At 38.5% G+C, this 12,115-nt stretch overlaps 1 protein-coding gene across 2 annotated transcripts in view; it reads right to left on the minus strand.

Moving 5' to 3' along the window:
- LOC133553382 (plastin-3-like) overlaps window positions 1-12,115 on the minus strand; it is a 28,627-nt gene that overhangs the window by 14,971 nt on the left and 1,541 nt on the right. For both annotated transcript variants that reach the window (XM_061901509.1, XM_061901510.1), the window contains exons 2-6: window positions 9,041-9,109; window positions 4,968-5,119; window positions 2,446-2,575; window positions 1,916-2,048; window positions 1,751-1,832 (exon numbers count right to left, since the gene is read on the minus strand). In XM_061901509.1, coding sequence (XP_061757493.1) covers window positions 1,751-1,832; window positions 1,916-2,048; window positions 2,446-2,575; window positions 4,968-5,119; window positions 9,041-9,101 — 558 coding nt within the window. In that variant the 5' untranslated portion in view covers window positions 9,102-9,109. The remainder of the gene's footprint in view (window positions 1-1,750; window positions 1,833-1,915; window positions 2,049-2,445; window positions 2,576-4,967; window positions 5,120-9,040; window positions 9,110-12,115) is intronic.

A 12,115-nucleotide genomic window follows, 5' to 3' on the forward strand; every position in this document is an offset into this window, starting at 1 on the left:
ACTAGCTCATGAATCAGTCCCTCAAAAATTTATCAGGCTTTTTTGTGATCATTCGCGGCAGCTTTTTCAGGAAAACTGTGACAAAATTTGCAATATTTTGATGCTTTTTCCCCACTTAACATCGAATCAACTTGCAAACGAATACATAAATACATGTAAATTAGGAAGTACATTTTTATATACAATATTACCACCCACAAGGTTTAGACATGAACAGGAAGTAGGTTTGAGGTATGTAGGAAGACAAAGATTGTGTCGTTTGCTCAATAAAGTGGTATTATATTGTTACATGTTGTTTCTCTTTAATCTACAAAAGAAACACGTTTTCATTAGACAGTTGACGTGCGTGTGAGTGCCGCTCAGAGAAAAATTTGATTGGCTAAAATGTGCAGGGAAATGCGGTCATTGGACAAAGATGCAAGGATGCACATAATTTGCGGGAATTGGTTGAATTTGCATGACCTGGCAAAATTGTGACATTACAAATCCCTGGACAAACTGATTGACACATTATCAAGAGACTGTGCAAGTGGGTGCGTGGTGTGCAGGGCCGCCTCGCCGTAAAACAAACCTTCTCAAATAGTGAGTGCGATGTCAGTGGGGCGCGTGTGACCTCCGGGAAAATGCTTTTTTTTTCCCGTAGCAGAATATGAAGAAGCGTATGTAGCACTTGGCTTCACTGTAACCACGGTGGGGGACGAGAAAAAAAACGTTTCTTTTATTGTTAATAAGCTTACAATGTTATGCAGAGATATTCTTATAACAGTTTTACAGACAAAATATACTATTTATAGTCACGGTGGAGAGTGGGCTGGGGGCACAAAATATCTTCTTCATATCTTCATTATTTTAAAAAAGTCTAACATTACATTAAAAAAAAATTAATAGGAAGTGGAGGGGGGCCTCAAAGTACAAATCTGTTTTGGGCCCCAATTTAGCTTGGGGCAGCTTTGTGTGTGTGCTGCAAAAAATATCTGTCAAAATATATAACATATAGGGACGGCGTGGCGCAGTGGAAGAGTGGCCGTGCGCAACCCGAGGGTCCCTGGTTCAAATCCCACCTAGTACCAACCTCGTCACGTCCGTTGTGTCCTGAGCAAGACACTTCACCCTTGCTCCTGATGGGTGCTGGTTGGCGCCTTGCATGGCAGCTCCCTCCATCAGTGTGTGAATGTGTGTGTGAATGGGTAAATGTGGAAGTAGTGTCAAAGCGCTTTGAGTACCCTGAAGGTAGAAAAGCGCTATACAAGTACAACCCATTTATTTATTTATTTATAATATATAATGTATGTATGTGTATATGCGTCTTTGATACTGGCCCTGCAGAATCAGCATGTCCTCGTCCATTTGTGTCAACAAGGTGAAATCATTTTTGAAAACTTTTGACAAGTTGACTTCATGTCCGTCCCCACCCATTAAGACATTTCAAAGTGTAAAATATGATACACATTTAAAACAAAGTATTATTTGGAAAATAAACTGAGTAGTTTATTTTGTGTTTGTGCATGACTTTCTGTCCAACTAAGTCAGATTTGAGATAAACTGATCCGCCGTCTGGGAAATTAGAAGCTCATATATTTAATACAGGAATGTGATACAGCACCGCCATGTCGGCACCGTGCGCAGACTGTCCACTAGCAGTGGAAACTGACACATTGACTTGAATGGAAACGGAAACAGTTTGCCACTGTGGCAGCGCCGTTCCGCATCCAGTAGAAATCCGGGGTTAGAGTCCAAAGAATAAGCCTACCTGTGTAGTGAATGCAGTGAGTCTCTTTTTGTTGATGGTTCGCTCATCAATGGTCTCGGGAACAGATTGGTTGATGAGTTTGCTACAACAAAAAACACACTCTCTCTCATCAGCATTTATTATTAATATGATTGTTTAGTGCAGAAAGTTGTCTTTTAAGTTTACCAAAGCACAATCCCGTCTGCTAGAGCTTTGAACAGAGCTCCAGTGTTGGGGTTGATGGGCAGCATGCGACTGCAGTCTGGATCCTTCTCCAAAGTGGAATTGATGTAATTGGCAAAGGCAAAGCGTTCCTGTTCTGTAACAAAGTTACGCACAAGTTTCTGTCATGGCTGCTCAGTACAACATGATTGAGTTGAAAACAATGAAGAATGGAATGTACAGTAGACAGCTGTGATGCTAACATTTTTAATTCTGATACAATACTAATGTTGTAGCCATGAGTTTTGGGACGAATATGGCACAAATAATAGTACATCATACAATGGTAGATATGAACAATACTAACTTTCGGTCAGATTTATGGTTTTGAAATAAGAGTAAGTTTTTGTTTTGGAGAAATCCACTTGTGGCCACAACTGCTTTTATCAGAGATTTGAGATGCAAGCCGATATTATCCAATAAGGGTTTTTTGCTGATATAAGACCAATGTCAATATTAAATCTGGACACTGATAGTTTAGTTTCCATTCTTACCAGATATTGAATGTTGAGTTCCTTCACTTGAGATTTCGCTAGTTCCTCCGATGGCGACGATTCCTTCTTTTTTGTTCAGCGCTTTTCTGAATGCTTGGCCAATGTGGTCATCTTTCATGTCCTGAAACATCTGTGAACAGAAACACACACACCAGAGTAAGTTTGAGACAAAACACACAACCAATATGTAATCCGTAAAGGGTGAATTGCTGGACTCTTCGACTAAATTTTGTGTGTCAAATTTCCGTAATCATGTCTAGTATGGACGTGCCCCCAGGAGCTGAACAAATAGGGGGTTGTTGATGTTGCCTGGCGGGGTTGGTGAACACAAAAGCGTGTTAGTGGCAGTTGGTCTAAACATCTTTGAGAGAGAATTTTGTCAGAACATTGTTATAAACTCCTCCCCTTTCTAGATTGAGAATTTGACATTCTGTAGATTAGGGGTTACCAACCCATGGATTGCCATCTTTAGGACTTCCTCGGTAGATTCCGTAAAAATTAGGATAAATTAACTGCATTATCACAGCAGTGCCCTCTCTTCCTGGAAAGTGACCAACAGGTTGCAAACATGTACGAATTTTATCCTCTGAATAAACCCGCCAACCTCATCACTCTCGGGCACGCACCTCGCCAGCCCCAGCCTAGAACCTACACAAGGCGTCCGCATCGAGGTACCAGCACAGGCCACAAATCTGTGTTGCATTATATGTGCACTTGAGAAAAAACATTGCGCTGTAAGTATTGCAGCACATCGACCAGCTACGTACGACCCCAAAAAACACTTATACTTCCTCAAACACTATCGCTTGCCTGCGATGGGAACTCACAAGCCAAATTGAGGTATGCTTCCTTAAGGAGCAGACGTCAAGTAACGTAGGCCAAGCACCGGGCTAATTGGAAGGTCACATGAAGTTTGGAGCTCTGTAGCAACTGACTGTGCAGAAAGATGGCGACCTCTTTGCACTATGCACTTCAGCATCCGCTGACCCCTCTCTGTCAGTTTATGTGGCCTACCACTTCGTGGCTGAGTTGCTGTTATTCCCAAACTCTTCCATTTTCGTATAATAAAGTCGACTTTAGAATCTTTAGGAGTGAGGAAATTTCACGACTAGATTTGTTGCAAGGGTGGCATCCTATGACAGTTCCCCGCTGGAAATCACTGAGTTCCTGAGAGCGGCTCATTCTTTCACAATGGTTTGTAGATACAGTCTCCATGCCGAAGTGCTTGGTTTTATACACCTGTGGCTGGGCCAAGTCTAAGACACCTGATTTAGATCATTTGGATGGGTGGCCAAATACTTTTGGCAATATAGTGTGTGTGCTGACATCTCTCCCCTAAAGACTGTCTCCTTGCAAGGAAAGAGAAGCCTCCAACAACTTATTGTAACTGTAATGCAGGAAGGACACATCCCAGCCATTCAACAACAACAACCTGAAAAACGCCTTGATTGTAATTTTAGATTTCATACAACAAAATGAAAACCACTAGTCAGCAGAAGCACAAAAAAAAAACGCAGCAAAAGCAGGCATTTTTTCATAAATGGACACCGGAAGCGTAAGTTGCAATTTTAAGACAATACTGCAGACTGGAATGCATGAAAATGGACAGGTGGTATTGTATCCTGCGTCAGACAGACCAGTTTTTATATAAAGTGTATACATAATATTGTCTGGTAGGGATAAAAGTGTTTCAAGGCATGTGAGCAATAGATTTATTTGTGATTGTGTCTTCGCACATGAAGCAAATAAGTGACTAGGGATGTAACAAAATTTCATGTCACCGTTATTGTGACCCAAATTATCACAATTATTATTATCACTGTATTGTTGAATGTGCTCAAAGTGTTTATACACACTAAAATCTTTTACAAAGTTATTTCAAAAAATTAACTAAAACCTACAATTCTGCATACCGGTATTTTGTGTTACTTATGCTTACTGGTAATATTTTAGTCCAAGTATTTTATCTGTTTGAATGGCTAAGTTTTTATTGTTTAAAATATTGCTTTGTTCTCTAAAACTTAAAAGATTTATTTAAAATTAAAAGAGCGTAACAAAATATATTATTCATTATTTCTGGTGGTTGTTGTGTCCTACTCTGTTCAGCGTCCTTGAATGCCCTGTAAAAATACTCCCGTAAAAACACCACAGGTCTCGTAATCCTCGATCACTCCGGCTGAGAGAGCACAGCTCGTAGGTTCGATGTGCACAATTAAATGTTGTAGTTGCTCAGACAGTAATGCTTATAGAAGTCTAGATTGGGGTATGTTGTTTCCTAATGGGGAAACAACGTTAATGTATCTTGTTTTCATGCTAGCGTTACAGCTAACGTTTCAGCAAGCTCTGGCCAGTCAGTGAGTTTCTCAAAGTGCAAATATCAATCTTGGTTTTTCGATAGTTTTGCTTCAAAACTTTAATACTAACAGTTGGGAGTTTTACTGTTGTCATCGTTATTACGGTTTATCATTACATCCCTACGAGTGACCAAACAGAAGCATCGTCAAACAGTTAGTGTTACCTACAGCGGTGAACTCCACAAGGTTGATTCGGCTGTCATTGTCCCGATCGTTTTTCCGAAGGAGTTCTCGGATCTGGTAGCCAGGCATTGGAGAACCCAGCGCACGGAAGACCTCACCAATCTCTGAACCGCTGATGAAGCCATTTCCATCCAAATCTGCACAGATGGAATTAAAAAGAAAGAGGAACTTTTTTAGCACCGTTTGCCGTAGGGCAATAAAAATCAAGTCAAACAAATCTGAATTGAGTCAAGACTGTCAGGCAGAGGTTGGAGTAAGTCAATGCATTTTATTTACAGGTGCTGTTCATATTATTAGAATATCATGAAAAGGTTGATTTATTTCAGTAATTATATTCAGAACGTGAAACTTAAATATAATATCAATTCATTACACACATAGTGATATATTTGAAATGTTTATTTCTTTAAATGTTGATGATTAGTACTGACAATTACTGAAAATCCCAAATTCAGTATCTCAGGAAATTAGAGTATTAGTTACGACTAGTACCAAAAAATAATTTTTAGAAATGTGGGCCAACTGAAAAGTATGAACATGGAAAGTTTCAGCATGTACGGCAATCAATACTTAGTTTCAGCTCCTTTTGCCTGAATTGCTGCAGCAATATGGCGTGGCATAGAGTCGACCAGTCTGTTGCACTGCTCAGGTGTTATGAGAGCCCAGGTTGCTTTAATAGTGGCCTCAGCTCTTCAGCATTGTTGGGTCTGGCATCTCGCATCTTCCGCTTCACAATACCCATAGGTTTTCTATGGGGTTAAGGTCAGGTGAGTTTGCAGGCCAATCAAAAACAGGAATACCATGGTCCTTAAACCAGATACTGGTAGATCTGGCACTGTGTGCAGGTGCCAAGTCATGTTGGAAAATGAAATCTTCACCTCCATAAAATTGGTCCGCGGCAGGCAGCATAAAGTGTTCTAAAACTTCCTGGTAGACTGCTGCATTGACCCTAGACCTCAGGAAACACAGTGGACCAACACCAGCAGATGACATGGCACCCCGGACCATTACCGATTGTGGAAATTTGACACTGGACTTCAGGCAACGTGGATTCTGTGCCTCTCCTGTCTTCCTCCAGACTCTGGGACCTTGATTTCCAAAGGAGATACAAAATTTACTTTCATCTGAAAACATAACTTTGGACCACTCAGCAGCAGTCCAGTCCTTTTTGTCTTGAGCCCAGACGAGACGCTTTTGACGTTGTCTCTTATTCAAGAGTGGCTTTACACAAGGAATGAGACAGCTGAAGCCCATATCTTGCATACGTCGGTGCGTGGTGGTTCTTGAAAGACTGAGTCCACTCTTTGTGGATCTCCTCCACATTTTTTAATCGGTTTTGTTTGACAATCTTCTCCAGGGCGCGGTTATCCCTCTTGCTTGTACACTTTTTTCTACCACATCTTTGTCTTCCTTTTGCCTCTCTATTAATGTGCTTGGACACAGAGCTCTGGGAACATCCAACCTCTCTGGTAATGACCTTTTGTGTCTTGCCCTCCTTCTTTAAAGTATCAATGGTCATCTTTTGGACAGTGGTCAAGTCAGCAGTCTTCCCCATGATTGTGCGTCACACAGAATCAAAACGAGAGACCATTTAAAGGCTTTTCCAGGTGTTTTGAGTTAGTTAACTACTTAAAGTGTGGCACCAGGTGTCTTCAATATCTGACCTTTTCACCATATTCAAATTTTCTGAGATGTTGAATTTAGGGTTTTCATTGGTTGTCAGCTATAATTATCTCCTTTTTGGCAAAAAAAAAAAAACAGTTGAAATGTATCAGTCTGTTTGGAATGAATGTATACATTCTACAAGTTTGACTTTATAAATGGAATTAATGAAATAAACTTTTTCATGATATTCTAATAATATGACCAGCACCTGTATATTTAATCCAGAATAACAATAGAAAATGGATGGAAAAATTTAGGTTCAAGTGACTATTCCTTTTGCTCTTGCTTTAACCTGATAGTTAAAGTGAACGTAGGAGTCGTTACACACGAGACTGTCCTTACTGGCGGTCTAAAATAATAAAAAGCTATGTTTAACTCTCACACAAGGACTATTTCTATACAGGGGAACGAAGAACTCTATACATTTAAACAATACATATTACATCATAGCAGATATGTAAATAATTATTCACAACAGAAAGAACTCGCGCGACACTACTTACTTACTAATTCCTCAGTAAGAACAGTTGTTGGAAATCATTTGAATAAAAAAAAAAATGTCATCATTAATTACAGACCTTTTGAGGTTGACAATAAAGAATACTTTATGATAAGTGGTTGGAAAACGGGCATGTTATGATTTACTTTCATTTTTTACAATCATTGCATTGAATTTGACCGATACCCTGACTAAGATGGCCAACACAGACGTTCCATGGCAGGTTGCTTGTGCGCCTGTGCAGATGTATCTGGGGAGTTACAGTTTGAAATCATCTTACTCACTAGTAGAAATAAATTAACGCAGTGAACAGTCTTGTCAATCGTCCAAAATTTTTGTCTCAGCTTTGTCATAGTTGTCTGTGTGTTTTTTGTTGTATTAATAATGTCACTTTCATTTTCTCATATTGTTTCCAGACACAGAAGGGGTTTGGTAGCAAAAGGTCAAAATATTTGAGTAAGAGCCAGTAGTAGTTTTTGTTTGTCCAGTTGTTAGATCTTGTCTTCCAAATCAGTGGTTCTCAACCTTTTTTCAGTGATGTACCCCCTGTGAACATTTTTTTTAATTAAAGTACCCACTAATCAGAGCAAAGCATTTTTGGTTGAAAAAAAAGAGTTAAAGAATTAAAATACAGCACTATGTCATCAGTTTCTGATTTATTAAATTGTAAATTGCGTGGCACAGTGGAAGAGTGGCCGTGCGCAACCCGAGGGTACCTGGTTCAATCCCCACCTAGTACCAACCTCGTCACGTCCGTTGTGTCCTGAGCAAGACACTTCACCCTTGCTCCTGATGGGTGCTCCCTCCATCAGTGTGTGAATGTGTGTGTGAATGGGTAAATGTGGAAGTAGTGTCAAAGCGCTTTGAGTACCTTGAAGGTAGAAAAGCGCTATACAAGTACAATTCATTTATCATTTATAACAGTGCAAAATATTGCTCATTTGTAGTGGTCTTTCTTGAACTATTTGGAAAAAAAGATATAAAAATAACTAAAAACTTGTTGAAAAATAAACAAGTGATTTACTTATAAAGATTTCTACACATAGAAGTAATCATCAACTTAAAAGTGCCCTCTTTGGGGATTGTAATAGAGATCCATCTGGATTCATGAACTTAATTCTAAACATTTCTTCACAAAAAAAAGAAATCTTTAACATCAATACTTATGGAACATGTCCACAAAAAAATCTAGCTGTCAACACTGAATATTGTATAGTTGCATTTTTTTTCACAGTTTATGAACTTACATTCATATTTTGTTGGAAGTATTATTCAATAAATATATAAAAAATTCACGTACCCCTTGGCATACCTTCAAGTACCCCCAGGGGTACGTGTACCCCCATTTGAGAACCACTCTTCTAAATAGTAGATGTCGCATGCAGTTGCAACTGCAAGGCGTTATATGGCCGCAGCGGTGAATTCTACTAAGTGTTTATACTGTTTTTAGTGTACTTATTACACACCAGTACATTTATTTTAACATGCCTATTTTTTGTAGTTTTCATTACCAAATTTGGAGGTGTTGAAATCCCGCACATTTTGAAAGTGTAGCTTTACTTTTGAGTGCTTTCAATCAGGCATAATTGCTTTGTGGCATGAAAGACTACAACACTAACTAGAGGCAGCCAGCTATGAGTATGCCTGATTGTTCACTAAGTGCTTGAGCTGTGCCAAATCTGCAAACAGATGTGAAGTCACTTGCAACAAAGGGTATCGAAATATGGTAGCATTTAGTTTTACGTGAATCGGTACCCTATAGTACTGACAAAATCTAATCGGTACCTATAAAAGCACCAAATTCCATCCCGACTCACATGAGTGACTAATTTATTAAATGCGCTTGACAGTGTCTTCAAATCTACATGAACAACAAAAATGACATGACACTCACCCATTTTCTGGAAGCACTCTTTGATGTCTTCCATATCCTCAGGACTGATTTGCTGCGACATTGTGACACCTAACAAAGAGCACGTGAAAGAAACAGCCTTCAATGGTAATTGTAACATTAATGTTGTATTTTCTCCATAAAATGTGTGCACTCCTACAGCAGGAGGTATAAACTATCAAATGAAAATGGTAGCCATATTGTCATGATAACAACAAATCAATTGTGTCTTACACAACAAGATCTTTGACAGTGTCATGATGATCATGGGAATAATGGATACACATGTGCCCAAGATTAGGTATATACAGCATTTGACCACATCTATTTTGGGTTGGCGGCGGGATATGAATTTGAATTTGCAAAGAGTACAAAACATGAAAAGCAAAAAAATATATGGTTAGACCTTACAACAAACTTTCTTCTGTTGCAACTTTTTTTTTATGTCACAAGATGGAACCACCTGTGGGTGCTTTTAGGCGCCCAAAGTAGAACCCGGTGCCTGTTGATGCAATCTACTGTACATAGTAATAACGACATTCTGTATTCACAGATAGTACCATTAATGATGTGTTTAGGAATTAGGGCGTAACAAGTCACGCCAAATCTATTTGTGGTGGTCCAAATGATTAAGTAGCAAGAACGTACAAATAAAAGATAGTATGTAAAACCATGCACAAAGACAAATAATGTCACACTTACAAATATTTACGAGTCAAAACGACATACACATTTACACGCACGCACCACACACACACACACACAGGAACCCCAGGAGGACCCGGTGCTCATCGAGAGGAGCAATTCGTGCTTTCTCTCCACTAGAATTGTTTGCCAAATTGCTAAATTGGCATTGCACTGTTTCCTCATGCTTGATCTTTTTATTTTCTGGCAGGCCAGCTTTGTGTTTATGTGGTAATGAGCAAACATGGCAGCCTGCCACAAAAACATTAACCTATGAGTAACACATGGCGAAATACCTTGAAAAAGTGCTGAACACTGACAGTAATTATACAGTAGAAATTAATCACAATAATAACATGAAACAATTGTTTTCATCTTTACCACTAAGCTGAGATGTTAAATATTTTTTTGTTACATTTATTTAACAAGATATTAAATATCCTGACCCACTTTGGATTGATATTAGCATGTTTAATGACTTAAAATGTGAAAAATATCTTAGTGGACCTTCACGTTCTTCATTTTGTGGAGAAATGTAGTTTGTACCCTGCCTATTGCCACAAGTCAGCTAGGATAGACTCCAGCTGTGAAGTGACCCTAACAAAGTATAGAAAATGGATGGTTTTGGTGGTCAAACCAGAGCCTGGGGCAAAACATATTCCTATAAACTAGATAATTAATGATAAACAAATGGAGAACTTGAGCTGTATCAAGTCTGTTGTTAAAAGCAAAGATACATTGATGATACATAAAACTATTTCTGGCTCTGTGCCAAAATGTAATGTTGTACCTTATCAGTAATAACACAAGGTTTATTGTCGATCCTTTAAGTAGTTTTAGCGTAAGCCTGTACAAACAACAGACAACATCAACATCCTGCTGTATAACACTAGATGTGCCTTTTCAAAAATGATAATGCTGAGCTTTGACTGACACTTTAAGAGTGCTAATATCAGTGAGTATTTTTGTGGTTGTAGTATGATGCACCAAAAGTTATGCAACAACTTACCATTTCCCTGACATATCTTTCCAAAGCAGACGTGTTCTAAGTGTGGCCCGCAGCTTGGTTTTTAAATATATTATTTTTATTATAATTTCATTTTTTTTAATTATTATTTTCTGCTATGAGGTGTACACCGCCTACCGGCCGAATGCAGCTGAGATAGGCGCCAGCGACCCCCCGCTACCTCAAATGGGACACGCGGTAGAAAATGAATGGATGGATATTTATTATTTTATCAAATTTATCCAAACATATTCTAGGTATGAAATTAAACAGGCCCATGTTAAAACATTATGAAGCAGTATTTAGGCCACAAAATAAACAAAACAATATAAATTTCCCAAATTACCTTTTCTAACCAAAATAGCCGACCGAATTAATACTTGTGTTAAAGCCTAGGTGCTTTGATGATTTTCTTACTTTCCAATGTGATGTGTACAAGGTTCTAGTCATATTTTTTTTGTACTCATCAGGAATACCAAAAATTTGCTTCATAACCTAACACTAGTCTGCTATGCCATTATTTTCTCTTTAGTTAGGTTTTGGTTATGTTTATTATTCGGATTGATATGTCTAAATTTGTGTTTTCCCATACATTCTTGTATTTGTAGCGGCCTTCCAGGAATGAATTTGTAACATAACAAATACATTTGGCGCTACGTTCCACGCCTTGGCTAATAAACACATTAATGGGCCTTTGTGTGAACACCGCATGTCCTTACAATTCAGTACAATAGTAGACGTTATCCTAACTCCTAACAATTTACACACCAAGTCTGCCAGAGAATAAGAAGATATAGCAGAAGTGATCCGTGCAGCAATTTAGCAGCTTTTTTGCAATTTTTAGCACATATTCAGACCACCCCAAAAAAAATTATAATAATAATGATACTTGGGACACTTTGTCTAATTATACAATTTTGGAAACCAACATCAAAGCACCAGTCTTCTCAGCAGGCAGCGGGTAATTTACCCCCACCCTACCCATCTAACATCTAAAAGTACTTACAGGCTTTTGACATAAAAACACACACTCACCAAATGCGACAGAAGAAGCATTTGTTTCGCTTTTAATGTATTTAAACTCACATGCGTCATGGCCAATTATGAAAACTGTCTCACAGACAAAAGTTGTGTGAAACAATGCATTGTATTGTTTTTTATGTATTTAATAATAACAGTTCAATATTAATCAATGTGCTTGTATTTTAAGTTTTGTGTGTAAGCTTCTCCTCCTAAAGTGTTGTATTGTTCCTGTGTATTGGTTGTGGATTTCAATAAAGTTTAGGATTTTTTTGTACATCAAAGTCGTCTTCAATGTTTTGTGCGTAGCCCTTGTTATAAAAAGTATTCACTGGATGGATCGACTGATTAAATCAGTGGTCTCAAAC

Source organism: Nerophis ophidion, linkage group LG05, assembly GCF_033978795.1.
Source record: "Nerophis ophidion isolate RoL-2023_Sa linkage group LG05, RoL_Noph_v1.0, whole genome shotgun sequence".
NCBI lineage: Eukaryota > Metazoa > Chordata > Actinopteri > Syngnathiformes > Syngnathidae > Nerophis > Nerophis ophidion.